The sequence below is a fragment of the Diplotaxodon limnothrissa genome, linkage group LG3 (genome assembly GCF_057381915.1).
Source record: "Diplotaxodon limnothrissa isolate DT_005_m linkage group LG3, D_limnothrissa_male_GT1.1, whole genome shotgun sequence".
Taxonomy (NCBI): Eukaryota; Metazoa; Chordata; class Actinopteri; order Cichliformes; family Cichlidae; genus Diplotaxodon; species Diplotaxodon limnothrissa.
The window spans coordinates 62,731,427-62,759,191 of record NC_140598.1 but is presented as its reverse complement, the minus strand read 5'-3'; the positions used below and the strand labels follow the sequence as shown (position 1 = coordinate 62,759,191).

At 41.4% G+C, this 27,765-nt stretch overlaps 2 protein-coding genes across 2 annotated transcripts; one reads left to right on the top strand and one right to left on the bottom strand.

Annotated features, from left to right (window-relative positions):
• Positions 1 to 14,542: 14,542 nt before the first annotated feature.
• tmem256 (transmembrane protein 256) lies at positions 14,543 to 19,163 on the bottom strand. The gene is made up of 4 exons (XM_085351076.1): positions 19,053 to 19,163; positions 18,498 to 18,535; positions 17,594 to 17,674; positions 14,543 to 15,428 (listed from the first exon to the last, which is right to left on the bottom strand). Exons 1-4 carry the CDS (start codon positions 19,132 to 19,134, stop codon positions 15,285 to 15,287), a joined length of 345 nt encoding a protein of 114 aa, XP_085207202.1. The 5' UTR covers positions 19,135 to 19,163; the 3' UTR covers positions 14,543 to 15,284.
• Positions 19,164 to 25,391: 6,228 nt separating this feature from the next.
• Positions 25,392 to 27,552, top strand: LOC146636833 (uncharacterized). Its single transcript, XM_085351075.1, has 3 exons — positions 25,392 to 26,037; positions 26,354 to 26,489; positions 26,772 to 27,552. Exons 1-3 carry the CDS (start codon positions 25,442 to 25,444, stop codon positions 27,522 to 27,524), a joined length of 1,485 nt encoding a protein of 494 aa, XP_085207201.1. The 5' UTR covers positions 25,392 to 25,441; the 3' UTR covers positions 27,525 to 27,552.
• The last annotated feature ends 213 nt before the right edge of the window (positions 27,553 to 27,765 follow it).

Genomic DNA, 27,765 nt, shown 5'->3' with positions numbered 1-27,765 from the left:
AGCAAACTGACCTCAAGTTTACAAAATTGTTGGAGATTGTGTGGAGAAATGGAAGCGGATCATTCTCATGTATTCTGGAAATGCATTAAAATTAAAAAGTATTGGGAAGACTTAAAAATGAATATGGATAATATTTTGAGTTATACATTCCCAAATACTTGCCAAGTGATGTATCTAGGAAACATAAAAGAATACATACAAAAAGAGGACGTGTATTTAGTCAAAATAATTCTGGCCGCAACAAAAAAAGCAATTACAAAGAAGTGGTTACATCCAGATCCTCCCACCCAGCGGGATTGGATCAGTATTGTAGAGGATATCTCAGAGATGGAAAAAATAACACTCAACATTAGACTGATGGGAGGTAAATACGACAGACTATGGAGGAAGTGGAAAACATTCAGAAGTGACACAAATGAAATAACATAATAGGTTTTCTTTATTTTTTTTCTGCAATGTGATAAATGGAGAAAGATATGTAAACTCCAGACTCTATGTTTGTTTATATGTATGTCTGTTTGTTATTTTCTTTACTGTATGTCCACAATGTCAAAATAACCTAATAAAAATCAAAGTAAAAAAAAAAAAAAAAAAGCGATGGTGATGCGTGGAAAAAACCACCTGGTCTCCTTACATACACCTCCCTCAGCCACTCTTTCATCATTTCCTCATCCATCCAGCCCTTTTCATTTGCCTTAATGATGATTCCTGCTGGAAACTTCTCTTTAGGCAAAGTCTTTCGCTTAAAAATCACCATAGGCGGCAGTTTCTGTCCATTAGCATGGCAGCCAAGCACAACAGTAAAAGAAGACTTTTCATACCCCGTTGTGCGTATAGCTACCGTGCTGGTCCCCTTCTTCTCCACAGTGTGACTCACCGGGATGTCAAAAGTGAGCGGGACCTCGTCAATGTTTGTGATGTGGCTGGGCTGGATGTTTTTGTCGCCGATGTGTTTGCTGCAGTAGGAGTGGAAGATGGCCAGCTTTTCATTATAATCCGCTGGAAGTTGCTGCGCTACCGTAGTCCTGGTCCGGATGGAAAAATGGCACCGTTTCATAAAACGAAAGCACCAAGACGGACCTCCTTGGAAATGTTCAATGTTCATCTCTTCAGCTAGTGAAACTGCTTTTAGCCGAATGGTGACCGTCGAAACGCTTCTCCCGCTTTGCTCGATGATCCACCGCTTGAGTCTTTCGTCCAACTCGGGCCACCTCGCCTTATGTCCGCGGAAACTCAGCTGCATTTTCTTGACCTGCCGGAGCTTGTTTTCTAGCTTCCTCCATTTGCGAACCATCGATTCGTTAATCTTAAATTCTCTCGCCGCTGCTCGATTTCCATGTTCCTCCGCGTAGCTGATGGCCTTCAGTTTAAACTGTGCTTCGTAAGCGTGTCTCTTTGCCATTTTCAGGGTTGTTAAAACAACGATGTCCTGCATAATGCACATACCTGTTCTTTTATACAGGTATGTGTGATAAAGTCAACGCATACACTTCACCCTTTAGCGTTCTCATGGTGTTTTCTACTACGGCCTCATTACAACACACAGGGCGCACTGCGCTATAGGGCGCGCCGTACGTTTTGAAGAAAATCTAAGACTTTTAAGTGCGCCTTATGGTATATGGCCCTGTGTAAAAAAGTGATTGCCCCCTAAACCTAATAACTTGTGTGGCCACCCTTAGCAGCAACAACTACAATCAAGCGTTTGGAATAACTGGCTATGAGTCTTTTACAGCGCTCTGGAGGAATTTTGGCTCACTCATCTCTGCAGAATTGTTGTAATTCAGCCACATTAGAGGGTTTTCGAGCATTATCCGCTTTTTAAAGGTCATGCCACGGCATTTCAATCCGATTGTTAAGTGATGACGTGACGAATCCTACTTCCGGGCCTAAAGTAGTCTGCGTTTAATATGGCTTTTGTGTTGTTAACATGTTTAATGTTATGTATTTTCTTCTATTTAATCTCAAAAAGCTCCTAAAACACTCAGTGATCACTGCTGACCTCCCTCGGCTTTTATTACCGCTAATCATTTATTTAAGCTCAGTTTTTAAAACCTTACGATGTAACTACAGCCCAGCCCATGCAGCAGTATATGAATGACTAACCTCGTATTGTGGATGGATTATCTCAGATGTTCTCCTGGCTGAAGTTTGGTCCTTTTACAGCATCCTGCCATGCGATTACATTTGTTCCTGACCACCGAGAACACTCACGTAAACTTTTATCGAGTGGAAAAAAAGTTAGCTTGTTTATATTATGCTAACATAGCTGTGTCGCTAGAGGTCACGTAGCACATCATTATATACCAGCTAGCCCAACTTCAGTAACCCTACAAACGTCACTGCTGTTTAGTTTTCTGTCTTCATTTATGCTGGAAGTGATAACAGAGCTGTACGTTTTAATTTGTTTCCAAAACCCTGCAGTCAGGACATGCTATATTGTATTTAGATAGAAGCTAGCGAGCTAACTCCCTGCTAACTTCTAACTCCGTTAAATGTCATAAATTCCGTTTTCATGGATGCCTGGATGTTAAACTCAATTCTTACACCTGGTAGAGCAGAACGCTGATCATTTTATTAAAGATGAAAGACTTTAGACAGTTTTTCAACTCTCAGTAATGCCATAGTGATCGTTTGATATATGGACCTGCAGCGGAGTTTAGGTCCAGACATGGCTATTGACGTCAGACTGAACAACCGGATAGGATTCGGGTCAGGACTTTGACTAGGCCACTCCAGAGTCTTCATCAAGCTTCAGTTTGAGGTCATGAACAGGTGGCCAGACGTTCTTCTTCGGGATGTTTTAGTAGATACCAGAATTCATGGTTTAGTTTATCACAGCATGTCGTCCAGGTCCATAGGCAGCTTAACAGCCCCAGACCATCACACTACCACCACCACTGTTGGCAGGATGTTTAGGGCTGGATATCGTCACTGATTTCTATAATCGATTCGATTGAGATTCACAACGTCCCGATTTGATTCGATTAAATTTTGACTCATACAGCCAGAAATATTATAATAATGATCATTTATCAGTATATATCCATATTTCTATATCTATGTTGGTTATAAAAACAAAGCTGACACTTGTGAGACTTCATCAGAGGTTTAAGCATCACAGCAGATGCATTTGTGTCAAAGTAACTGAGGAGATTTTCCTGTCCTGGCTTTTTATAGCAGATAACTGCCTTAAAAATATTCTGCAGTAGATCAAAAATGGAAGAAAACCATGAACCAACATTTGAACATTACCTGATGTAAATGTGACAAATATGCAAATCAGGAATGGGGTAAACACCCTTTCACACCACTGTATCACCCAGGTCTAGAATTAAGGGCTGCCTTAAAAATATTCCTCCTGGCAAGTCAAATCAAGTGGAAACTGCAGGAGCCTGTGAACATGTATTTGGGGAAAAATGTTTTGTTTTATGGATAAACAAAAGAACATTTGTCACAACTGGAAAATGTGAGCATTTTAAAACAGCAAAGAAAAAGTCTGGCAAAAAATATTTGTCTTTCCAATATTGGTAACCTATTCTTTAAAAACACCCACTCAGACTTCCATTTTTGGGACTGGGTTGCAAAAAAGCCTAGACCTTCCTCTCCTCAGTCACCTCCTCCAGCATATCTGGAGGAGCACTGATGCATTCTCAGCCAGCTGAAAGAGATATAATCTCTCCAGAACAGTTCACCCAGGAGGCAGACTAGTCTGATGCCTAAACCCCCTCAACTGGCTCCTTTCAATGTGGAGGAGTAGCTGGTCTTCTTAATCATTCGAGTCCCTCTCAAATGACTGAACTCCTCACCGTATTGCTAAGGGAGAGGCCAGCCATCTTTTGGAGAAAGCTCATTTCCACCGCTTATATCTCATTCGTTCAGACCCTACCCAAAGCTCACGATCATAGGTTAGGGCAGGGACATAGATCGACTGGTAAAACTCTGAGGGTTAATAACTAGTTTGTCAGCAAAAAGTGTCTCTGTGACAGTAAAATTAATATTTGGGGGTTTGAACTTGGGGTCAGACTGGAAAACAGTTACAGTAAACAGAGGAAATCAGCTTGAAATTAAGATAATATGTCAACCATATTGAATTTAGCAAGAGTGGATTAATAGTCCATTAGAAGCACAAGTCCTGAAGGTAACATTCATTCTACTGCAGTAAAACCAACAGTATTTTCAGCTAAAATGTAGCCAAGGAAAATCGCTGTGACTGATTCATGACTATATATAACATTACGCAGTTAATGCTGATGAAGCGTTGAACTTCAGGCATGCAGTCCAAACCTGTTGGTCAGCTCTATGTCAGTGGGTGATAAAATATCATATATTTTAGCCTTATTTTTTAATGTTCTCTTTTCTTTTTTATGAAATCTCCTTTCTTACTTTGATTTTGTCTCAGCTGAGTCTGTGCATGGGCCTAATGTTGGCTCAAGAACATTTTTAATGCTGCTGAATATAGAGATGCAAATCAGATTCATTCCTCATGCACATGAATGTCAAAGCAACATGTAATAGTTTTAATCATTTCTAGAACTGAAGATTGTACAACATGCATCTTTTAGAGTAAAACAAAAATCAAGCTTTGTTGTACAGGTTCATTTATTTTCTTAACGCAACTTGGTAGAAATCACTGTATATGTACCTTGAGGTGATTGCATGAAATGAAGCACATGCAGAAAGCTGGTCAGCAAGCTAGCTGGTGGTGTCATGTTTTGCTAGAGTAGTTGTAGCTCAGGTGTAGGTAGCCTTATAAGTGGAAGGTCGGTGGTTCAATCCCTGGCTCTCCAGTCTGTATGCCAAAGTATCCTTGGGCAAGATGCTGAACACCAAGTTGCTCTCTTATACATTCAGCATAAATGTATAAATGTTAGGTAAAAAAAACATTTAAGTGTACAAAAAAAGGGTTTGGGTGAATGTTGTATAAAGCACTTTGAGTGCTTAGGTAGAGTAGAAAAACACAATCTAAGAACTAACCTATTTATCATTTTACTGGCACTCTCGCCGAGTTTAAAATTGAACATAGTTTACTGAAAGACCTCTAATCTATTGTGAGCAGATTTTATTACTTGAGGGATTACAGAAAATAAGCTCTGGAGGGATCTGAGATGAGGAGGGCCTATTCCTAGACAGTAGACTGTGGGCAGGCAGGTGAGTTGCAGGTAAGTCCGTCTCTTTGCAGGATTCTTTCCAGAGGTGAGCGGCTGGTGGTGTGCACCAGTGTTTCCAGAGAAGACAGAGTGGGAACAAAGTTTCTTTAACAGGTTATGGACTGAGAACTAAAAAGCAGAAAACAAACCAAAAAACTCATAGTTAGCTGAAGAAATATTCACACAGGGTGAGAAGCCAGAGTGCATAATGTTCATAATGCTAAGTAATATTGTTCAAATAACTGCTGCACAATCAGGCCTTAAATATCCACAGGTGAATGAGTTACAGAGGAAAAGATTTGAGAAGCACAACTGAAGACAAAGAAACCTCCTCAGAACTCCACCAATGGCTTAGAGAGCATAAAAGCCAAAAGCATGACATGTAGAGAGAACAGAAAACAATTCAGGTGGGGGCTTTCAAACAGATGTACAGTCGTGAAATTTCCTCACTATTAAATATTACACAGTAAACTGTTAGTAGCATTATAACAAACTACAAACAACTGGAAAAGACAGCAACTCAGCCATGAAGTTTTAGGGCATGTAAATTGCAGATCTGGGTCAGCAGATGCTGATGTGCACAGATTCTTTCTACAGAGTCAGTCGCTACAGAGCTCCAAACTTCATGTGGCCGATTAGCTCAAGAACTGTGTGTAGAGAGCTTCGTGTAATGGGTTTCCATGGCCGAGCAACTGCATCCAAGCTTTAAATAGCCGAGGGTGCAAGGCAAAGCATTTATTGAGAAAAACACGCCACCACTGGACTATAGAGCAGTGGAGCAGTGTTCTCCAGATTGATGAATCAGACTTCTCCATCTGGAAATCCCACAGAGTCAGGTGTCTGGTTTGGTGGTTGCCAGGAGAACGGTACTCGTTTCACTTCATTATACCAAGTATAAAGCTTGGTAGGGGTTGTTTTTCAGGAGTTGATTTCAGCTCCTTAGTTCCAGTGAAAGGAACTCTTAATGCTTCAAGACACCAAGACAATTTCATGCTCTCAACTTTGTGGGAACAGTTTGGGGATGGCCCTCTCCTGTTCCAACATGACTGGGCACCAGGGCACAAAGCAAGACACATTAAGACATGGATGAGTGAGTTTGGTGTGGAAGAACTTGACTGGCCTACACAGATCCCTGACCTCAACCTGACAGAACACCTTTGGCCTTCTGGTTCAACATCAATGTCTGACCTCCCAAATGTGCTTCTGGAAGAATGGTCAAAAATCCCCAAACCCCGTGGAAAGACTTCCCAGAAGAGCTGAAGCTGTTATAGCTGCAAAAGGTGAGCCAACATCATATTAAACTCTGTGGATTAAGAAAGCGATGTCACTAGCAGACGAGCAAATACTACTGGCAGTATAGTGTATATATAATTTTGACCCTGTGTTTATTTCAGAAAACAACAAAATAAATACACAGGAGACAGACACCCTCTCTACTTTTAAGATTAGCCTTAAAGCCTTTTTTTTTTTTTACTTTGTGCTATATAATTAAAATTCTAGTTACTCTTAAAGCTGTATGTCACCCTAGCTCAAAGAAATTACTAAAAAGCCAGTGGGGACAAAACTATAGTGTCCACAATGGAAGTATGTAAATCTCTAGCTAGAACTATAGCACAGTAATTCTCAGCAACAGGTTTAAAGTATACATCAAATTGATTATAGTTATACAAAAGCATTTTCTTTGAATATTTACAAAAGCGAGAAATTCATTGTAAAGTGCTTTGTTGAACCGCAGATCATAGCGAGTTTATGTAATATCATTTATGCAACATAATCCCAACCACTGTTCGCCATTATCTTTACCATCCCAGCTGTCTAATAACAATTTCCAGACACCACATTACTCTGTGAGACGGCTGCTGATGACAGTGGTAACAATAGCAGCTCCCTCCGGTGTCATCCCTTTAGCTCCTCTGATGCATTGCCATCATGACTGTGCTGCAGAGTGAAGCGAAAAGATTGGGTATAAAGCCGTGAAAAGGGGGCTGAAGTGATGGGGCCTCGATGTCCATTGAAGTGAGGGTATAATCTATCTGAGGGTGTGATATCATTTAAGTGTCTTGAAAAGGTCAGAGGGGGAGACCGGGATGTGGGAGCGCTCGGGACGGCCGTTAGAGTCATTCCGCTCCGCAATGCGAGACGCTGCGTCCTGATTGATGCCTTTGAGAGGGGATTTGGCGCTGCTGTGGTGGCATTATACAGCATGCACTTTAATTTATTGCCCGTGTGTGTCTGTGAGTAGGTATTTGTGTGTCCCCTGGTTCATGTGAATGAGAGGGAGGAAGCTCTGGGCAATCAAGTGGCCTCGCCAAAGACGGCCTAGCCAGAGAGTTTCATTCAGGTCTTCAGATTGAGGATCTGGTGAGTGCACATCAATCCATAGCCAGGGTCTCAATTCCTATAAGCTCACTGTCACCTTACTCATTCATGACTGATAACGCTCACAGAACCACTTTCTTTATTTTTTGACCAAAATAAACTGAGACACACACACACACACAATCCCCTCACAGAAGATGCTGATGTAATTAAATCTGTCTGCAGGGTAAGATGAGAAAAAGGCCAAAACAGAGGGAAAAAATGGCGAACATTTTTGACTAAATAATATATTCTTGAGTTGAGGGGGAATAAAAAGATAGGAACACTTGTGAAGTGCAGAGGAAGTCCCTGGAGGCATAATTAACAATATCTACCGTTGGTATCTTTGCCTCTGCTTTCTCCCAAGCTTGCAACACTACAGACTGAGTCAGAGGCAAAGGCAGACAGCCCATGGGTTTGCCTCTGTAATCTATTCAGCTTTATGGATTAAACAGCAACACACAACACATTAAAACCACATTCAATCAAAGGGCATTTAGTGTACTTTCTAACACTTATCACTCGCCCATGTAAAAGGACATGTGTAAATCATAACAGGTGCACCCAGAGGGCCTTTTTCACAAAGGACACTTTAATACGTCTCAGTCGGACAAGCTGCTATTGTCATTTCAGTTTCAGGATCCTATCCTTGTACACACTAGTGTTATACTGTGCAATACGCTAGCGCAATACTGCAAATCTTGGTGTTGATTGCAATACCAAATAAATACAGGGTAAGTATTGCCAATACCAATACTGATTCCAATATTTTTAACCTATACAAGCAGCATATGTAGGGGACAGCAGCCTTTCATGACTGACGAGATGAATCACTACTTAACTTCGCAAATGAACTGAGTCATTTCTTCAACAGATTTCATTCATCCATGAGGCAGTCTTCAACATCGGCTGCAGACTCACCCACCCCCACTGCTGCTGTTCCACCTCTGACACCTCAGACACTTCACACCTCCTCTACTCACCCTGCTCACTCCTCCCCAACCCCAACAACAGCATCCAACACACACTCAACTCAAGGCTCCAGCCTGTCTCTCTCAACCACCCAGGTTAGGAGGGAACTGAGGAGGATTAAAGCCAAGAAGGCAGCGGGCCCAGATGGCATCAGCTCAAGGGTCGTCAGGTCCTGCGCGGACCAACTGTGTGGGGTGATGGAGCACCTCTTCAACTTGAGCCTGAGGCTGGGAAGAGTCCCACAGCTCTGGAAAACCTCCTGTGTTGTACCAGTGCCAAAGACTTCACGCCCCAAGGACCTCAACAGCTACAGACCGGTGGCTCTGACCTCCCACCTGATGAAGACCCTGGAGCGGCTGGTCCTGGCTCAGCTTCGGCACCTGGTGAGCTCATCATTGGACCCACTTCAGTTTACTTACCAGCCTGGCATTGGAGCGGATGATGCCGTCATTCACCTCCTACATTGTTCCCTCTCTCACCTGGAGACTGCTGGGAGCACTGTGAGAATCATGTTCTTTGATTTCTCCAGTGCCTCTAACACCGTTCTTCCGACGGTCCTGAAGGACAAGCTGGAGAATTCAGGAGTGGACCATCACCTCACAACATGAATACTGGACTACCTCACCGACCGACCACAGTATGTGAAAACTCAGGGCTGTGTGTCGGACCGGGTCGTCTGCAGTACTGGGGCCCCACAGGGAACGGTTCTGACTCAGTTCCTCTTCACCATCTACACTGCAGACTTCTCCCACAACTCCACCCAGTGCTTCCTGCAGAAGTTCTCTGATGACTCTGCAATAGTCGGCCTCATCACTGATGGGGACGACAGGGAGTACAGAGGACTGACCCAAGACTTTGTGGACTGGTGCCAGCTGAACTACCTCCAGATCAACACCAGTAAAACCAAGGAGCTGGTGGTGGACTTCCGCAGGCACAAACATCCTCCACTGCAACCACTGAACATCCAGGGTATGGACATTGAGGCTGTGGACAGCTACAGGTACCTTGGTGTTCATCTGAACAACAAACTGGACTGGACTCATAATTCAGACGCCCTCATCAGGAAAGGGCAGAGCAGGCTGTACCTGCTGTGGAGACTCAGGTCTTTTGGAGTGAAGGGCCCACTCCTGAAGACCTTCTATGACTCTGTGGTGGCCTAAGCCATTTTTTGCAGTGTGGTCTGCTGGGGTGGCAACATCTCTGCCGGGGACAGAAAGAGACTGAACAGGCTGATCCGCAGGGCCAGCTCTGTTCTAGGATGCCCTCTGGACCCAGTGGAGGTGCTAAGTGACAGGGGAATGATGGCTAAGCTGTCATCCCTGATGGACAACATCTCCCACCCCATGCAGGAGACTCTGACAGCACTGAGCAGCTCCTTCAGTGGCTGCGGCACCCACGGTGTGGGACGGAGAGATTTCGCAGGTCTTTCCTCCCCACTGCTGTCAGACTCCACAACAAAGACTTTAACTAATCAAACACACACATCCACACATGTGCAATAACACTAAGTGCAATACTCTTTTCTGGCATCGTTGTATTTTTACTCAGTTGTATACAGCATTTGTATTCTACTTTTATCCTATTGTATATTTTATTCTATTTTATTCTACTGTATATAGTATTTTATTTTATTATATTCTGTACAGTTGTGTATTGTATTTATTCTTATTGTATTCTAATTTTTGCTTCATAACTTTTGCACTGTCCAATTCCTTCTGTGACAAAACAAATTTCCCACGTGTGGGACTAAGGTTATCTTATCTTATCTTCTAGTAAACACAACAAAGCACACCTTTCAACCATTGACACTGCTTTGTAAATGTGCTATAGGCTATAAATAAAGTAGATGTGATGTCAACACAAAAATGATCAGACATTTTTCATGGTACATATTTGAGGTTTATTGATTTCCCAAAGAACATTTTATTTTACACATTGCAGTGGGCTACATACTGAACTTAGAGGATAGCAACAAAGTATCAATGATGATATCGATCTGACAGCAATACCAGCATTGGTAATGATACTTTAGATATTTGGATCGTTCTGCCAAAAGACACTGCTATTAGCTATTAGTGAGAGATTGTCTTTTCTCACAGCAAGGAGTATGGTTGAATCAGTCCACAAAGGAACAAATGAAATGAAGAGATTGACACTTCTGTTGTAACTGTCTGTAAGATATGAAGCTACTGCCTGCAGCTAGCATCAAGACTGAATGACTTGGAAAACAGCAAATAATTCTTTGCTAACTGGTTGTCATGTGGCTATTGTAAATTGTACCATAAATTGCAGAGTGTAACACATTCCAAAGTAACGTGCTACTTTAATTTTTATTGCACAAAACCACCAGAGGATGATAGTCCAGGGAAAACTGGGTCCAGGAATGAAACACTTAACATTATACTGATAACAAAAGTTTAGCTCTTTCTTAGCATCTGCACAGTTAGCATGCTAACAAGAGCTAGTGGAGAATCCAGAGTGATGTTAAAGCTGAGTGAATGCTGACAACACCCCTGTGGTCAGGTTTCAAATCCACCGAACAGCTACCCTGAGGGACCCCTGAGTAAGGTACCGTCCCTACACACTGCTCCCCGGGCGCTGGATTGGTGGCTGCCCACTGGTTAACTGAGTGAATGGGTTAAATGCAGAGGACTAATCCCCCTACGGGATTAATAAAATGTACATTATTACTGTTCAGTGGGTAATTGTTTTAAAAACTCACATATATAGATAAAGGTCAGGCTTAAATTTAGACCTGTTGAACTATGTTTGTGGTGTTGATACCTTTTAAAACATTTTTTTAAAAAGAATACCTGACAAATTTTAAATATGTGTTGCAGTTTAGGACAGATATTACGAGACGGTTCTGCTTTAGTTTTGGACACTGAATTTTGTTTTATAGATTCAGCCCATTAACCAAGCTTGCAGCCACATCTGATAACTTGGTTGTTATAGGAAGGGCATGTCAAAAGTAGGTTCTTTTATTTTAAACATTACAGTAATTAGAAACAAACATCACAGAGCCTGGCTGCAGTAGTTATAGCTAGAAATTGATTTGCTGGAAAGTGAACCAAGAGTCTTGGAAGTAGAAGGAACAAAGAGAAATTGTGAGCTGCATTGATAGCGGGAGATTGGACCTCTGAAATTAATCCATTTTGAGTTTTTTAAACATTTCCATGGTCAAAATATAAATGAACTTAGTTTATGTTGCACTACTATGGTTCAAGTTCCTAAATTAAATGTAGGATTTGGATTAACTGCAAACGTTTGCCCCGATGAACTGTAGCTCAGTCCATGGTAGATGGTAAAATAAATACATCAAAAGTGTAGATGTTCTTTCACTTAAGCAAACTGTATTTTATATTTGTAATGAAATATATTAGAAAACCATTTTCTCTTTAAAAAATAATCTTTGAAGGCACCGTACACCGAGTGCTCAACAAGCACTCCTCATAGATACACTGAAAAGCTGACGCGTCGTCTGAATTAACTCGTGAGATTATGGTTCTGAGATAATCTCTGAATACCCTAAAATAAGACTAGTGTGTGAAACTGTTCTGAACTTGTAGCTCACATCTTGTCAAGAAAAAAAAATCACATGGTTTCGCTTTAAATATTTAACAAGTGGCTGAAAATTTGATGATAGCACTTCAAATATGCATCCGACAGAGCGGAACAGCCTGTAACTTTCAGTCAGGTGTCTCCCATATGCTTGAAAGCTGTGAGTCATAGATGTGTGACCGGGTGTCAGAGCTTTTTCTTGTGTGATTGCTTGGTCCTGGAAGAACAGAATTCTCCTCAGCAGCTACTTAATTCTAATGAGGGTTTTATGACTCGTGATCAAGAGCTCACTGGCAACGCATTCAGTCAATAGTGCCTTCTCTTTTGAGCACAGCCTCGGCTTATGTACCGGCCCCAGCAAATTGACCCAGAGATTTATACAGCTATTTTCTAAAGGTCTCCATTCATGGGCCCACAGTCAGGAAGGGGAATTAGTGTTTCAATGGATTTCACTTTCAATTTGAATGCCGAGTGGTTGGAACATGGTCCCGGCTAACGGGAGGCTATTGCTAAAGAACTCTTTTGTGTTCTGCTACTCAGAGGCTCAAACCCTCGGGGCTGTGAATACATTCACCACAAGAGACACCGTTTCTACTGCCATAGGTTGTGAATCCTGTGGGTTTATCTAGCCTTTAGTGAAACCAACACATTGAGGATGCCCTTTAAACTAGCACTACCATTAGTCAGCTTCCTTTTTCCTTTCAGATGAATGTGCACACAACAAACCTCTAGGACAGAAGTTTCTACTGTCCAGGTATGATAACAATAATAAAATTTGCTATTAAAGCTGCTTTAACATGTCAACTGCTATACTGTCCACATGTAGCACACAATCTATATGTGCTTGTGTATTGGAATACTTAAAATAATACTTTTGTTTGAGACCTGGGTGCTGTCTAATAGTGTAGAAGACCACTCGATAGACATGACTTCACCAGACTATTACACTTAGCTATTAGCTACTACTTTAGCCAGTCCAATGTGATGGTTTTGAACATTGGATTCTCATTTACCAGATAATAGCTAGATAATATCTAGAAATGTTCAGAGTCACAGCATGTGTGACAACAGCTTTTAATGTTGCAGTGAAAAATAAAGCACTCTTTTGAACTGAAGTCTGACGTCATTAGCCGTTTCCGGGTCCAAACTCCACTTCAGGTCCCAAAGTCAAACGATTACTGCAGCATCAGTGATGCTGCATCACTGAGAGTTAAAAACTGTCTAAATTCTTTTATCTTTAATGAAAAGATCGGTGTGGCTGCCCTGCCAGGTGTAACAGTTAAGTTTAACATCCAGGCATCCATGAAAACAGAATGTATTCAATTTAACGGAGTTAGCAGTTAGCGGGGAGTTAGCCCGCTAGTTTCCATCTAAAGATGATATACCATGTTCTGACTGAGGGATTTCTGAAGAAATTAAAACGTACAGCTCTGCTATCACTTCTAACATAAACGAAGACAGGAAACTAAACAGCAGTGACTTTTGTAGGGTTACTGAAGTTGGGCTAGCTGGTATATAATGATGTGCTACATGGTGGCTAGCGACACAGCTATGGTTAGCATAATATAAACACAGGAGGATGAACGCTAACTATTTCCCACTTGATAAAAGCTAATGTGAGGGTTCCCAATGGTTAAGGACAAATGCAATCGCATGCCAGGATGCTGTAAACGGAGCAAACTTCAATCAGGAGAACAACTGAGATAATCCATCCACAATAGAGGTTAGTCATTGATATACTGCTGCATGGGCTGGGCTGTAGTTAGACCGTAAGGTTTTAAAAACTGAGCTTTAAAATGAATAGTGGTACCAAAAACCGAGAGGCCGACAGTGATCACTGCTCTTTGTTAGGGGGTGTTCAGATTAAATAGAACAAGATACAAAGCATTAAAACATGTAAAACACAACAGCCTTAATAAACACAGAGTAGTTTGGTCCCGGAAGCAGGGTTCATACGTCATCACTTAAAGACCAGATATTAACACGCATTAGTTCTTTTTAGCACACAATGTAAGTATGCAACTGAATGCTATTTACTATTACACAAACATTGGGAGGTTAAAAAAAAGTAATACTAAAAACTTTGACCTAGTGTTCTAGCATAAAGTTCTGTGTGTCAACACTTGCTTATCGTCTTTCAACAAAACAATATTTGACTATGCAGTCAAATGAAAACACTTCTGAAAGCTTGTTTGAGTTCAAGATACCAAGACAGTGAAGACTGAAACACTTGAGTCTTCAAAATGGGTTTACAGAAATCAGAGGGTAATGTCACATCTTACAGTCTTGCCTCATTTCTTTATATTTTGCTTCCAAGCAGCCAGACTTCGCTGTAATTTTGTACGACTTTGTTGAGCAGTAGTTCTCCAGGCTTTCAGAAAGTTTGCTTAAGTTTTTAAGTGGACATGTGGCTGCTTTTTCTCAGATTTTCTCTCCAAAATAACAATTTGTTCCCATTCGTATAGTTAAATCCATGAAAAATCTCAAGGATAACAAGACAGGCATAAAACTTTATTTTTGCACCAAAAGGGAATTCCCAAAGAGATATTAGCTGCAAACTTGACAAATCTCAGCATGGTGTGCAGTGTGTCCTTAAAAAAAGACAAAACTGAACAAGCGGAGGAGAAAAGAGGAAGAAGATAACCTAAAAACCCATCTACAGCAGATGATCAGTATCTGAAAGTGATGTCTGTGAGAAATGGAAAAAAGCAAAGACTTGACACGGACCTTTGGTATACAGCAGATTGAATATTCATTGTTGAGATTTATTCATGCTGGTAAATGACTGTTTAAAGGTAAATAAACAATCCTTGTGGAAAAAAGGATTTCAGAGTTTAGGAAACGATTTCGTTGTTAATCTATCATGAGGGATTCTTTATTTTCACAACAAACACTGTCTTATTGATGCATTTTAACTCAAATCACCAAAAGTTAAAATGTTCCATAACAAATTGGATGATACAGTTCATTCCATTCATTTTGTGTTAAATTTCTTATCCAGTTTAACATTATAGTCAAAGGGCAGCAGCCACAAACAGACAGCAGTGGCAGAAAAGTGATCATCCTGCGGTGACCTTATCTCCTGCTGACATCCACAACCCAGGGCAGGCGGTGGTTGGATGGGTGACATTATAACTCAGCACTAGCCCTCAGCCAACTCTTACAAGTTCTCCAGTTCATTTATTAGCAGTCTGACAGTTTAGTGTCACAGTGTGGCTCTCTGGAGAAGATGTAAGCTGTCACAGTTCAGAGAATCATGGCCAGCCATCCAACAATCATAGCTACGCCCCCCACGGGAGCCGCTTTGCGCAGTCTGGGGTCCCCTGTCAGAGCCTGGTGGTATAAAGAGCCACAGAACATCCCCATGCCCGCAATCAGAAGGCTACCAGCCTGTGAAAAAGAAACATTTTGGTCTCAGTCAGTTTAAATCTGTAAGTTTGCAAACACATTGTAGTAGGGCTGCCATGTACTCTCCAACCTCTCTTGCTTGAGACTCGCCCTTGCTTGAGATGTTACCCCACAGGGACCAGCAAAAAGGAGTTTTTTGTTTGTTTGTTTTGCAAGAAAAGTTAAAAGCATTAAAAGCAAACCATTATTTAGAGTCAGCCTTCTTAAATTATACTTATATTATAATATCATCCTATAATATAATTAAATAATATCAGCTTACTTAAAAATTGATGCATCTTATTAGCCTTGCATTGTTAGCTAATATAGCTAATTATCTTATTAGTATAATAGAGTATGCTATTATTAGCCCACTATTCAGTTAGCCAGTGCATGCTATTATCCCACAAATATGCTATTGGCTAACATAATTTAATAGTTTATGTTACATCAGCTAATTTATAATATTAGCATGCTTCTTATCATAAGAAAACATATCCGGTCGTTAAGTGATGACGTGACGAATCCTACTTCCGGGCCTAAAGTAGTCTGCTTTAATATGGCTTTTGTGTTGTTAACATGTTTAATGTTTTGTATTTTCTTCTATTTAATCTCAAAAAGCTCCTAAAACACTCAGTGATCACTGTTGACCTCCCTCGGCTTTTATTACCGCTAATCATTTATTTAAGATCAGGATGCAACTACAGCCCAGCCCATGCAGCAGTATATGAATGACTAACCTCGTATTGTGGATGGATTATCTCAGTTGTTCTCCTGGCTGAAGTTTGGTCCTTTTACAGCATCCTGCCATGCGATTACATTTGTTCCTGACCACCGATAACACTCACGTTAACTTTTATCGAGTGGAAAAAAAGTTAGCTTGTTTATATTATGCTAACATAGCTGTGTCGCTAGCGGTCACGTAGCACATCATTATATACCAGCTAGCCCAACTTCAGTAACCCTACAAACATCACTGCTGTTTAGCTTTCTGTCTTCATTTATGTTGGAAGTGATAACAGAGCTGTACGTTTTAATTTGTTTCCAAAACCCCGCAGTCAGGACATGCTATATTGTATTTAGATAGAAGCTAGCGAGCTAACTTCCTGCTAACTTCTAACTCCGTTAAATGTCATAAATTCCGTTTTCATGGATGCCTGGATGTTAAACTCAATTGTTACACCTGGTAGAGCAGAACGCTGATCATTTTATTAAAGATGAAAGACTTTAGACAGTTTTTCAACTCTCAGTAATGCCATAGTGATCGTTTGACATATGGACCTGCAGCGGAGTTTAGGCCCAGACACGGCTAGTGACGTCAGACTTTACGACCGGATTAGCCAGCACATCTTGTTAGCTTGATTGTAAGTTTGCTAATTTATCTCAATAGCCTACCATTAAATTCAACAATGTACCTTATTATCCTATTGATTCATATTATTAGCAAACATTAGTCTACTACAGTACGTCATTTCCTAACATAATTTATTAGCCCATCATTCAGTTAGCTAATGTGGCTTATTAGCTTACTATCACATTACACACATTAAAGTATCTTATCAGCAGAATAACGCATGTTATTGAGTATCATTACTTATGATTAATGAGTCATTTTATCTCATTAGCTTAATATTTATGCCCATTTTGACACACAACACAACTCGAGTGAGCAGGTTTAGTAACTTTATAGATGGACACCTTAAACAGGTGTAAACAATAAAAACTCACTGTATCGGACTGACTCCAAAGCTGGTTCATAGATTTTATTTAATCCAAATTAATAACTCCACAGTTTTTACCAATTTATTGTCAACTCATAATAACAACATTATCAGACATGAGACGCAGAGGGACATGCATGAATGCTTAAAAGTACAGATGATGGGGTGGTGACATTTAAGTGAGGAGATTCTTTGGCTACCATTTTTTCTTTCCTGGTTCCATTTGTTGGGATAATGTGTTCTTTCACCGTCAATCCACAACAAATTTATACTTATGCTGTCACTTTTATCATTTATAATGTAATAAAACAGCAGTCTCTGTAACATAATATCTCTGAGTGAGGATGGACAGGTAACAGCAAATACGACTGTGGCACTATATCCACGTTAAAGGATTGAGCTAAGTGCATCCAGCCAAGAGTGAGGGTCTTAGGCTTCTGTACTTACCACAGCAGGTTTCCCACAGTGGGCAGCACCCAGCAAGGCCAGGCTGTGGTAGAAATGGTACTTGTTGGCGGTTTCAAAAAGCTGAAGAGGCACACACACACACACACAGAGCTTTCAGAAAAAACTCTGCCTTTCCCAGCCACTCATCAAGTTCAGTGAATCAAACATTTTCTGGAAAGGCCTTTTATTATTAAGTTTAGAAGTGGATATTTAGTGAGCCGCTATCAAGCACCATTTACACCATTCTCATCAATCAGCCCAAGTTTGGCCAGGAAAGTATCTCATCATTAAAAAAAAAATCTATTTCCTGTCTTTTTGCATTACAGAAGTTTCCTCCAGATTAACAGCACAGTGTGAAAATGTTTCACAGACATCTTTTAGTTTTCTGAGAGTAAAACAAATAACACTCATACAGTCCACTAAACTATAACTGGAGTTGCACCAATTGGGCAGATACACTGATGCTTAAAATACAAATTTGGCCAACAGTAGATGCTGCATTTTTTTAACCCATCTTTCTTTCTTATTTGAATTTGTTACTACTCACTACTTTTTGTGTATAGTGCCTTTACGGGTATTTTGAGGTACTCCAGCTTTCTTCCACTTTCCAAAGACATTTTTATCTGGTTCTAGAATAGTTGTTCAGCTAAGACAGGCCCCAGCAGCCCCCTCCACAACAACCTAAGCTCGGTAAGAGGTATTTCAGATGTCACTTCACGTGCCTACATCAATGACAAAGTCACCATGAAGCCATATTTATCCACCGTTTTAGTGCATCCCAAATTAAATCAGTCTTGAATCCATATGCTCTGACCTTTACCTCTGCTAACACGAATGAATGAAAACTGATATTAGGCACACAAAATGCTCAAAAAAAACATAAGTAGCAGTATTATGAACATACCACTATTCGGTAGTCATCAGGATCGCTGTTCTTGAAACCTAAAACAAGAAAAACACAACTGTTACTTATTATCACACCATGAATATCATGATCACAGACACAACAGACCACACTTTATTTGGTTAATCAGTAACCCACACCCTCAAGTCATGTTCCTTAATACTCGTGTTGTGATACGGTGGTGAGACCAACCACTCTCTTATCACATTTTAAAAGTTATCCAACCACTCAGCTATCCCTACCGTGGACAGTGGCTGACCCACAAAAAGCCTTCTTCCACCCTGGAGGCGGGTCACCTTGATTACGACACTGGTTATTTTTACAAAAACAACGTGAAGCTTCGACGGCTTACTGAAAGCCGAATTAATCGTTAGCATGTTTAACATTAGCAGCATGTATGTGTTGTTGCTTTACAGTTACTCGGGCGTGTGGTGAGTACGCAAACTTTAAATCTGCGTGTTTTGATATCAAGGCTGGCGCCGTAAACCTCAACATGACAGCCTTTCACGACTGTTCAGCTGAGCGAGAGCTACAGACAATAGGACAGTTGCATACCGTGAGCCCCGTAAGCCCCAGCTCCCACTGCCGAGGCTCCTGACAGAGCTGCTAACCTCCGAACCACAGCAGAAGCGCTCATGTTTGGACTGTAACTGCAGGTGTCACGCGGGCGGAAGAAGTGACGGCGGTGCTGCGTTCACTGTCATTATGTACGTTCAGCCTTCTCAACTACGTGATTGCGGACATACGTAGTTAAATGACGGACTGTGGGTTTCCCGCTCATGGGGCAAACAACAAACGATCAGACATTAAGAGAAGAAATGTTTTTTAATTGCATTATGATGTAGTGTAACCACAGTGTTGCAGCTACATGTAAACGGAAAAGTGTGTTGAAACAGATTTGTGTTCTAAAATAACTATAACATACATGCAAGATAAGTAGTCTAAAACGGAAAATATATTGTGCGAACCTGCAGTTATTCCAACTAATATGACACGTGACTTCGGAGTTAAGTCTCTGATATGCTGATGTGTGTTTATTTAATCAGCAATTTGTTCTCTGAATTCCAGCATCTGAGTCCTTGAAAGCAGCAGTGGGGGCGTTCGTTCCAGGGCTCTGGGCTTCCAGGCACGTCTGTTATCAGTTTGTGGACTTGAACCAAAATGGCCGCTGCCGTGCTACAGTTTCAAGCCACTGGGCAAATTTCATTACTCTACCAAGCTGATCTGACACTGACATGGCATTTGAGCAGTCGTTTCAGCGCCTTTAGGTATTGCATGTGAATTTAAGTGCAGGGAATCACATACTGCTTGTAATATATTGATGCATTAACTGAAGCTTGAAGTTGACCTGACCGACCTCCCTTGTTAAAGTGGAATGCAGAATCAGATTCAGTTTATGTTTTGCCCCGATTTGTTTAAGTCATCACCTCTGTTTTATTATTCAATAAAAATTTTAGTATTGTTCAGGATTTTATGAATAATTGATTTTAAGATAGTGGCTTATTTTGCCATTTTCCTCAGCATCACCGAAACAACACATTCCACTGAATGATGGGCTCGGGGAGGCGGAGGGCACATTAGTGTGTGCCACTTTTCAATTTGTCTGTCACTGCAACTTTGGGAAGAAGCGGTGAAGTTGTCTTTAGTGAGCTATTCCTAATGTTTGATGTATTTTCTTGCCAGCAGAGGAGTTGGAGACCAAGGTTGATGCCATGTCTTTGATGAAGATGCACTGATCCTGGTAGATCCTGCCAAAAGGGGGAGCTGTATTGCTTTCTCATCTGCCAAAATTTGTGGATAGGTAGCGCGTGTGGGTGTGTGTCTGTGCACACGGACGGGCAGGGGGACTTTGTCCAATTACCATTCTGAAATTACACAGGGTCACACTGCATTACTGGAGTCGCTAAACCACACTTTTCGTCGAGCCTCGTCCTTAGCTGACTTTGACACAGCATTAACACAATGCATACAATTAACACATTTTAATGACCATGTCGCTAATTAAAAATAAGCTTTATGAGTCACAAGCATTCATCATCAACTGTGAACTGAACCCAGTGTGGGTGTGTTTGTGTGTGTCCTCTGTGGGTTTTAATCTAAGTCTGTCACCATCATCTGCCTGTGAACTTTTTCCCGTCTTTTTTGTCTTTTGGCATGATTTCTAGCGCTGCCTGCATATAGGGTTGTATGCAGAGGAATGTTGTGCTTACCCTGCAAACACAGGTCGTTTTCATTCTGGCCCACGGCAGATGGGATAGCAAGGACAACAATAAATTGTGGCTTTACATCTTGTTTTCACAGACAAGCAGCAAATTATCTCTAAGTCCCAGCAGCAGTGTGCTGTGAGGTTCCTCCAAGAGCCAACATCCATCTCACTTCAGCCTGCCTGCCTGTCTTCTTCTCTGCTCTCCAGTGACTGCTTTGCTCCTCGCTAATCCTCAGTGTGTGTTTGAGTCAAAGTGTGTGCATGTTTGCGTCTGATCTCTTCAGATTGCTTGCCCCTGGCCTGTCTTATTGTGATCGAGCTCCCCTCCAGGAAAACAAGCGGCTCTTGGAAGGGGAGGAGAATATTACTTTCTTTAAATGTAGTAATGAAGTGAGAATGGAGACCGGGAGGCCGTCTTGCAACCCACACATGCACACGACATTATAAAATATGGCTGTAGCACACTGGTTTTTGAATTCCCATTATGAAGCCTTGAGTGGAGTGCTTTTACTGTTGCTGTGTTGGTGAAAATCCCTAAAAAGCCTTCAGTTGATCCAAAATGTTACAGTGAGAAAAGGACTAGAAAGAGAGATCACATTTTTCCCATACTGGCTTCTATTCATTGGCACCCTGTGATATCCAATTTTGAATTTAACTGAACACTTCTGCTGTCATTACCTTTTTCCTACTCTCTCCCATAGTTTAATACTTTTGTCCTTGCCTCTATGCACTGCTTTTCTATATTCTTTTTACCCTCATCCCCCAAATGGTTGCAGAACATAGACTATATTGCCAAAAGTATTCACTCACACATTCAGATCATTGAATTCAGGTGTTCCAATCACTTCCATTGCCAAAGGTGTATAAAATCAAGCACCTAGGCATGCAGACTACGGCTGTATCCCAATTCAGGGTCTGCAGCCTTAAAGGCCGCATTTTAAGGCCAATTATGTCACAGCGACACGACGAAGGCTGTCCCAATTCAAAGGCTGCTCGAAATGCGGCCCTCAAATGCGTCCTTTATTTCACTGAATTTTAAGGGTGTGGCAGTGTAGACTTCATGGCCCAACATATCCCAGAATGCATAGCGCAGCGGTGGGTGTGGATAATTTTGCCGGTAAAAAAAAAAAAACAGCGGAAGAGGGGCGCCCGAAGAGTAAACCTTTAAAAGTAAGTACTGAATATTATGTCACTTATTTATGTGCGAGTGTTTAATAACAAAGAACATTAAAACATTACTGTTGGCCACATGTCGGCAAAGTTATGTGACATTAGCGATGTTAGTACTAACTTGGTTTTAAAGCCTTTACTTTAAAATATACGCCGTTCAATAGTTGACGTTAATCTTACAGAGAATGTGATGATTTTATGGATATTTAAAGTAAGCACTGAGACAAATTTAGTAATGCCAACATATTAAAAGAACAATATTTGTCTCTCATCTATATAACACAGTTATATATACAGTGTCAAAGAAACCTGTCTATTGGCGACTTTCAAGCCTTTGAGTCGCCGAGCAGCTGAATAGGGGAATAATGTTGACGCGCCCGCTGTTTAAAACGTTAGTCAAAGTTCCAAGTTAAAACTCCTTTATTTGTTATCAAAGCCTTAAAATCCGTAGAAAAACAGTGATCAAAAACATTCCAAGCTTGAGCGGTCAGCAAAAGTCGACTTCCCCCATCACCCACTCATTCACAAAATTTCCCTCGGGCCGTGAACAGGTGATATAGCAATCACTATTACAGACACCACGTGACCCAAAGCTACGCCTATCCATAACATTCCGGCCCCTAATTATTACATTTTTACAGTAATAATTACACATCCAACACCACAACTCACAACACACACTTCATCATATCACAGACACCCAGTGAGACAACATAACATACTCAAAAAGTCCACCAAAGTTATTTTCTCATGTCTTCTCTTCTGTCTGCACATGGTCAGTCAGTCATAGGCCAGAGGTTACCAGCACTTAGCCTAAATATAGTCAGTCTTATGTACATCTCATAACATTAAAGTCAATTCAAAGTTAGTTATGTCACACTGTGTCAAAATGTCATAATCATGGGTCAGAAGTCTCCTGAAGAAGGCATATCTTTGTGATGGGTCTGCACACATGGCTGGTTGGGGTCTTAATCCAGACCTGACGCACAAGCCCCTTTTCATCTGGTGCAGCTCCGGTGACTCTCCCAATGATCCAGGAACCACGAGGTGCAGAATCATCCACTATAAGGACCACATCTCCGGGAACGAAGTTGCGTTTAATCCTTCCCCATTTCTGGCGCTCTAATTCTGTGACTGGGACTCTCTTTGCATATCCTCTAGATATAAGATCTGTCATGAAGGCAGTGTAGTCTTTGTGAAAGTCTTTATCTCTGATGAACCTTTTCTTCAAACCTAAGGCTCGTTGCTCAATTGCACGGTTGTCAGGCATTCTTATGTCTCGGTCTTTTAGTGGCAGGGCAATGCTGTAGTGCCAATCCCCCAAAGTCACCGTCTTGCTGGCCAATTCCAGGAACTTCAAGTCTTCCTTTGACAGCCCCATCTGTTCATCATTGCTGCTCTCAGGAAAATCCATCTTGAACTGCTGTTTCCATAGCTTGTCCAGTATGACAGCAGAAACTCTGTTGGCGGTAACTGTTGCCAAACATCCTGGCCTTCCACAGCATTCTCGATTAAGTGGCCCATTCACAGTCCAGCCGAGCACAGTCCTAATGGCAAAGGGTCCATCACCTACACTCCGGATGACCTCCAAAGGTTCTAGAGCTCTGGGCATATTCATGCCAATCAAAAGCTCAACATTGGCCTTAATTTCTGGCAAATGAACGTGCTTCAAATGTGGCCAGTCATCCAGGTCCTGTTGATTTGGGATGTTACCAGTATCTACAGGCATTTTATGCTGAGTGAAGAGGTTAGGCATATCACAGTACATGTCACTGTCCAATCCAGCAACTTCAAGTTCAGGTACAATGAAACTGTCCACCACTTTCTCCTGTCCCATGGTGCGCAGGAGAATCTTTGTCTTCCTCCCAGCAATATTCAGCTTGTCCATAAGACCCACTGTACAAAAGGATGCTGAACTCCCATGGTCCAGAAAGGCATACGTTTCCACTATTCTTTGACCTCTCTTTGATTTTACTTTAACTGGCACAATGGCAAGCTTACAGTCCTGTTCACCGGCCCCAGTAAGACCACTAGTCTGGATTGTAACAGGAATGTTATCTGCCTCATTATTAGGTTTGACTTCATTCTTCTCTTTGTCATGGATATGGAGTATACTTGCATGTCGGAGGCCACAGATTTTACATGAAAGGCGTTTTCTGCATTCTTTGCTTATGTGCCCAGTACACAAACAGCCAAAACAAATGCGGTTCTTTTTAAGAAAAGAAATCTTCTCATCATGAGGTTTCTTATCAAGCAGAGTACATGACTCCAGTGTGTGTCCGCCTTTGCAGAAAAAACAAGCCTTCACAGTGCTGTGACGATCTTGAGCCTCTATCTGATTCTGTCTCTCGACGTCAGAGACTGTTGTGGCGAAGCTACTTCCTTTAGCTTTTAGATGTGGAGAACATTTCCCTCCATTGCTGCCCTTGGCTGCTAGATGTGTTGCTGGAACGTCACATAGATTTCCAAAGATGGGATCTGTTACAATTTTAACTTGACGCTCAAGGAAGGAAACAATGTCAATGAATGCGGCTCTGCGATGTTACCTCTCCTGAATGTCATATGCTACTGTTCGCCATTTGTCTTTTAACTTATATGGCAGTCTTCTAATCACAGCAAGCATATTGGCAGGTGTATTTAATTCAGAGAGATCATTAATCTCTTCCATTGCATTGCAGCATCCACGTAAGAACAAACAATATGCCTGAAGAGCTTTTCCATCTTCCGATCTAATCAGTGGCCATGAGTGAACTTTGTTCAAATAGGCAGATGCAATCACATGTCCATTCCCAAAGTGCTCATACAGCAGAGTCTTTGCCTTTACATATCCAGCACTTCCAGACATATGTTGGCAGCTTTTAACAAGTTCATTGGGCTGCCCCTTGGTGTACTGTGCAAGATAATGCAGGCAGTCACCAGCATCGCCAGTCTTTGCTTCTATGACCTGTTCAAACGAGCGCATAAAGGCCTGAAAATGTAAAGGGTCACCATCAAAGGTTTGAATCTCCCTTTTGGGCAGTGAAGAAAGACTTTGCTGATGGACCAACATACAAGTTAATTCATTTTGTTTTTCCATAATGGACAACAGATTTTCATTGGCTACTGGAAGAGCAGCTTGTAGCTTAGGCAAAGGTGGAATTGATCCAAAAGCATCAGAAGGCCCCATAAAAGCTGGTGCAGGCCTTTCCCTTTTGATATTCTGTTGCACTGTTTTTACTTGAAGCTCTGCATTCCCAGTGATTGCATTTCCTTTTGTAAGCGTCTGAGGAACAAAAGTCTCTGCATCCGCATTAAGAATTTCAAGGCTGTTTCCCTTTGTTTTAAAATATGATTCCATTCCATTAGATTTCCGTGAAGTGACGCTCCGCATAGCGGATCCAGTTCTCAGCACGTTCACCTTTGCAACAGTTGCAGCTATATCTGCTTCAAGCTGAAGTTGTTCTTTCTTTCTCCTCAATAGACTACTTGCACTAGGGCATGTGACGTATTTCCTTTTCCAAATAGTACCGCTTGTGCGTTTCCGGTACGTTTGCTTATCTATCGGTAGCTATGCTAATGTCGCTTCAGAATGAGTATAAAAAGGAAAGTATTTAAAACAGAACATTTTCAAAAACAGGAGAAGAAATACTCCGAGCATTGCTGTGTCCCACTTTGTTCAGCTTCAGCCAAATTTAACGGCATACTAAGTTTTCATGCCTTTCCGACCCATTCCGACTTGAGAAGACAATGGCTGGTAAATATACGCCGGGATCATTTCACGATTACCTCTCACACCAGGGTCTGCTGCAGACACTTTGCCAGTGATCAACTCATAGAGCCAACAACCCTCGATGGTCGAAGGCGGCTTATTAAAGGTGCTGTACCAACACTTTTTGAGTGGAATGGCTATAAAGTTGAACCACCGCGGCGTAGTGTTTGGGAAAGAACGGAGCGACGCCCTGAACTAGTTCCTCCTGACGATCAAGAAGAGCACAGTCTTACAAGAGATCATGACTACTGCTCAGTCCCTGAGCCATCTGCATTGGACATATCTGCATCAGCTGCAGAAGACCTGTCCAAAGACGTGGAGACTCTGAGGAAGGAAATACAGGAGTTACGTGTCCAGCGAGAATTTGGGTTACAGCGTTTTGCTGGCTCCGACACTGACATCCGATTCTATACCAGGTACATCTAAGTTCTATTCAAGCTAACTGTTTAAAATATACCAAGGTCACCATCAGTTAAATTTCGAAAGTTTTTCCAGTCTTAATGAAAACAAAATAGAAATTTACTTTTTCTCTGCTGATTGTATGTTTTATGTAGATGCTTTAGTATTTAAACAATATCCTAATGCTACAGGTAAAATACAACACCAAATACTCTTAATCAGACTATTTTATACAGCATTCCATTAGCATATTTGTCACAGTTCACATTATTTTTATGTCAGTGTGTAATGTTAATTAATGATTGACATGATGTATGTCTCTCTCGTGAATAGATTTCCAAGCTATGATCATTTGATGGCATTCTGGGTTTTGATTGAGCCTTGCATCTATAAAATGATCCGGGTTTCAAGAGCCAAGTCAGCTGCCAATCGGAACGAAGAAGTGTTGACACCTGCACGCACATCAACAGTAGGTTATGGGTTTGTTGGTAGTTAGAACTAGAGGTGTAATGTTATTGTATTTATGTACAATAACATTACATTATGTACAGTAGCATACATACACAGGTGTATGTATGCTAGACTCAGTATCCTTTACATACATACACCTGTGCACTACAGCACCTCATTGTTTACCCCATGGTACAGTATGGTATGCCTAACCATTACAAAACATTTAGCCAAGAAAAGAATAATTTTACTAGTTCATAGCTTAAGGAGTAACATTTTCCCTTTTGTTTTCACCTTCCAGAGGCAGCTGCTACAGCCAATTGATGAGTTTTTTCTTTTCCTGGTTTTCCTGTCAGTTGGTTTGAAGGAGAGGGACCTGGCACACCGATTTAACATACACCAGTCCACAGTGAGCCGCATTATTGCAACATGGACAAATTTTCTTGCCACTGCACTGGGGTCTCAGTGCATCTGGCTTACACGTGAAGAAGTGCAAGCTTACCTCCCTGAGGAATTCAAAGATTTCTCAGACACCCAGATGATCCTTGACTGTACAGAGCTGAGGTGTCAGACACCATCCTCACCACTTCTCCAAAGTGAAATGTACTCTTCGTACAAATCCCACTGTACGATGAAAGCCCTGGTTGGCATAGCTCCACATGGTCCAGTGACATTCATCTCTAATCTGTATGCTGGTTCGGTTAGTGACAAGGAACTATTCAAACAATCAGGCATTGCTGAGAAGTTGACTGAAGACATGGCAGTGATGGTAGATAAGGGCTTCCTAATCACTGATTGTTGTAAATGCAAAGTGTACTGCCCACCTTTTCTATCTAAGCAGAAGCAGATGCCAGCATACCAGGTTAAGGAGACGCAGGCCATAGCCAGACTCAGGGTACATGTGGAGCGAGTCATTAGGAGGATCAAACAGAACAAACTTTTTGATAGCATCATTACCATGTCACATGTTTATAATATCAACCAACTGTTTGCAGTGGCATGTATGCTGTCAAATTACCAGAACACAGCATTAGTTAAAAAATGGGTTAAGTGAGACAAGATGGATTTTTCCCAAGACACCAGTGCCAGTAACTTATGGAAAATGACCGGCAGCTGAGGCCACTACAGTTGCATTTCTTCCTTCTCAGCTGACAATACTTGATTACAGAACTGGTACTTGAGTGCCGATAGTTGAGTTTCAGTTATTGATAATTCAAATTCATTGCAAATGTTTAATGTTAATAATACTGTTTAATTATACTACTATTATTACTATTCAGATTCAACAAAACTAT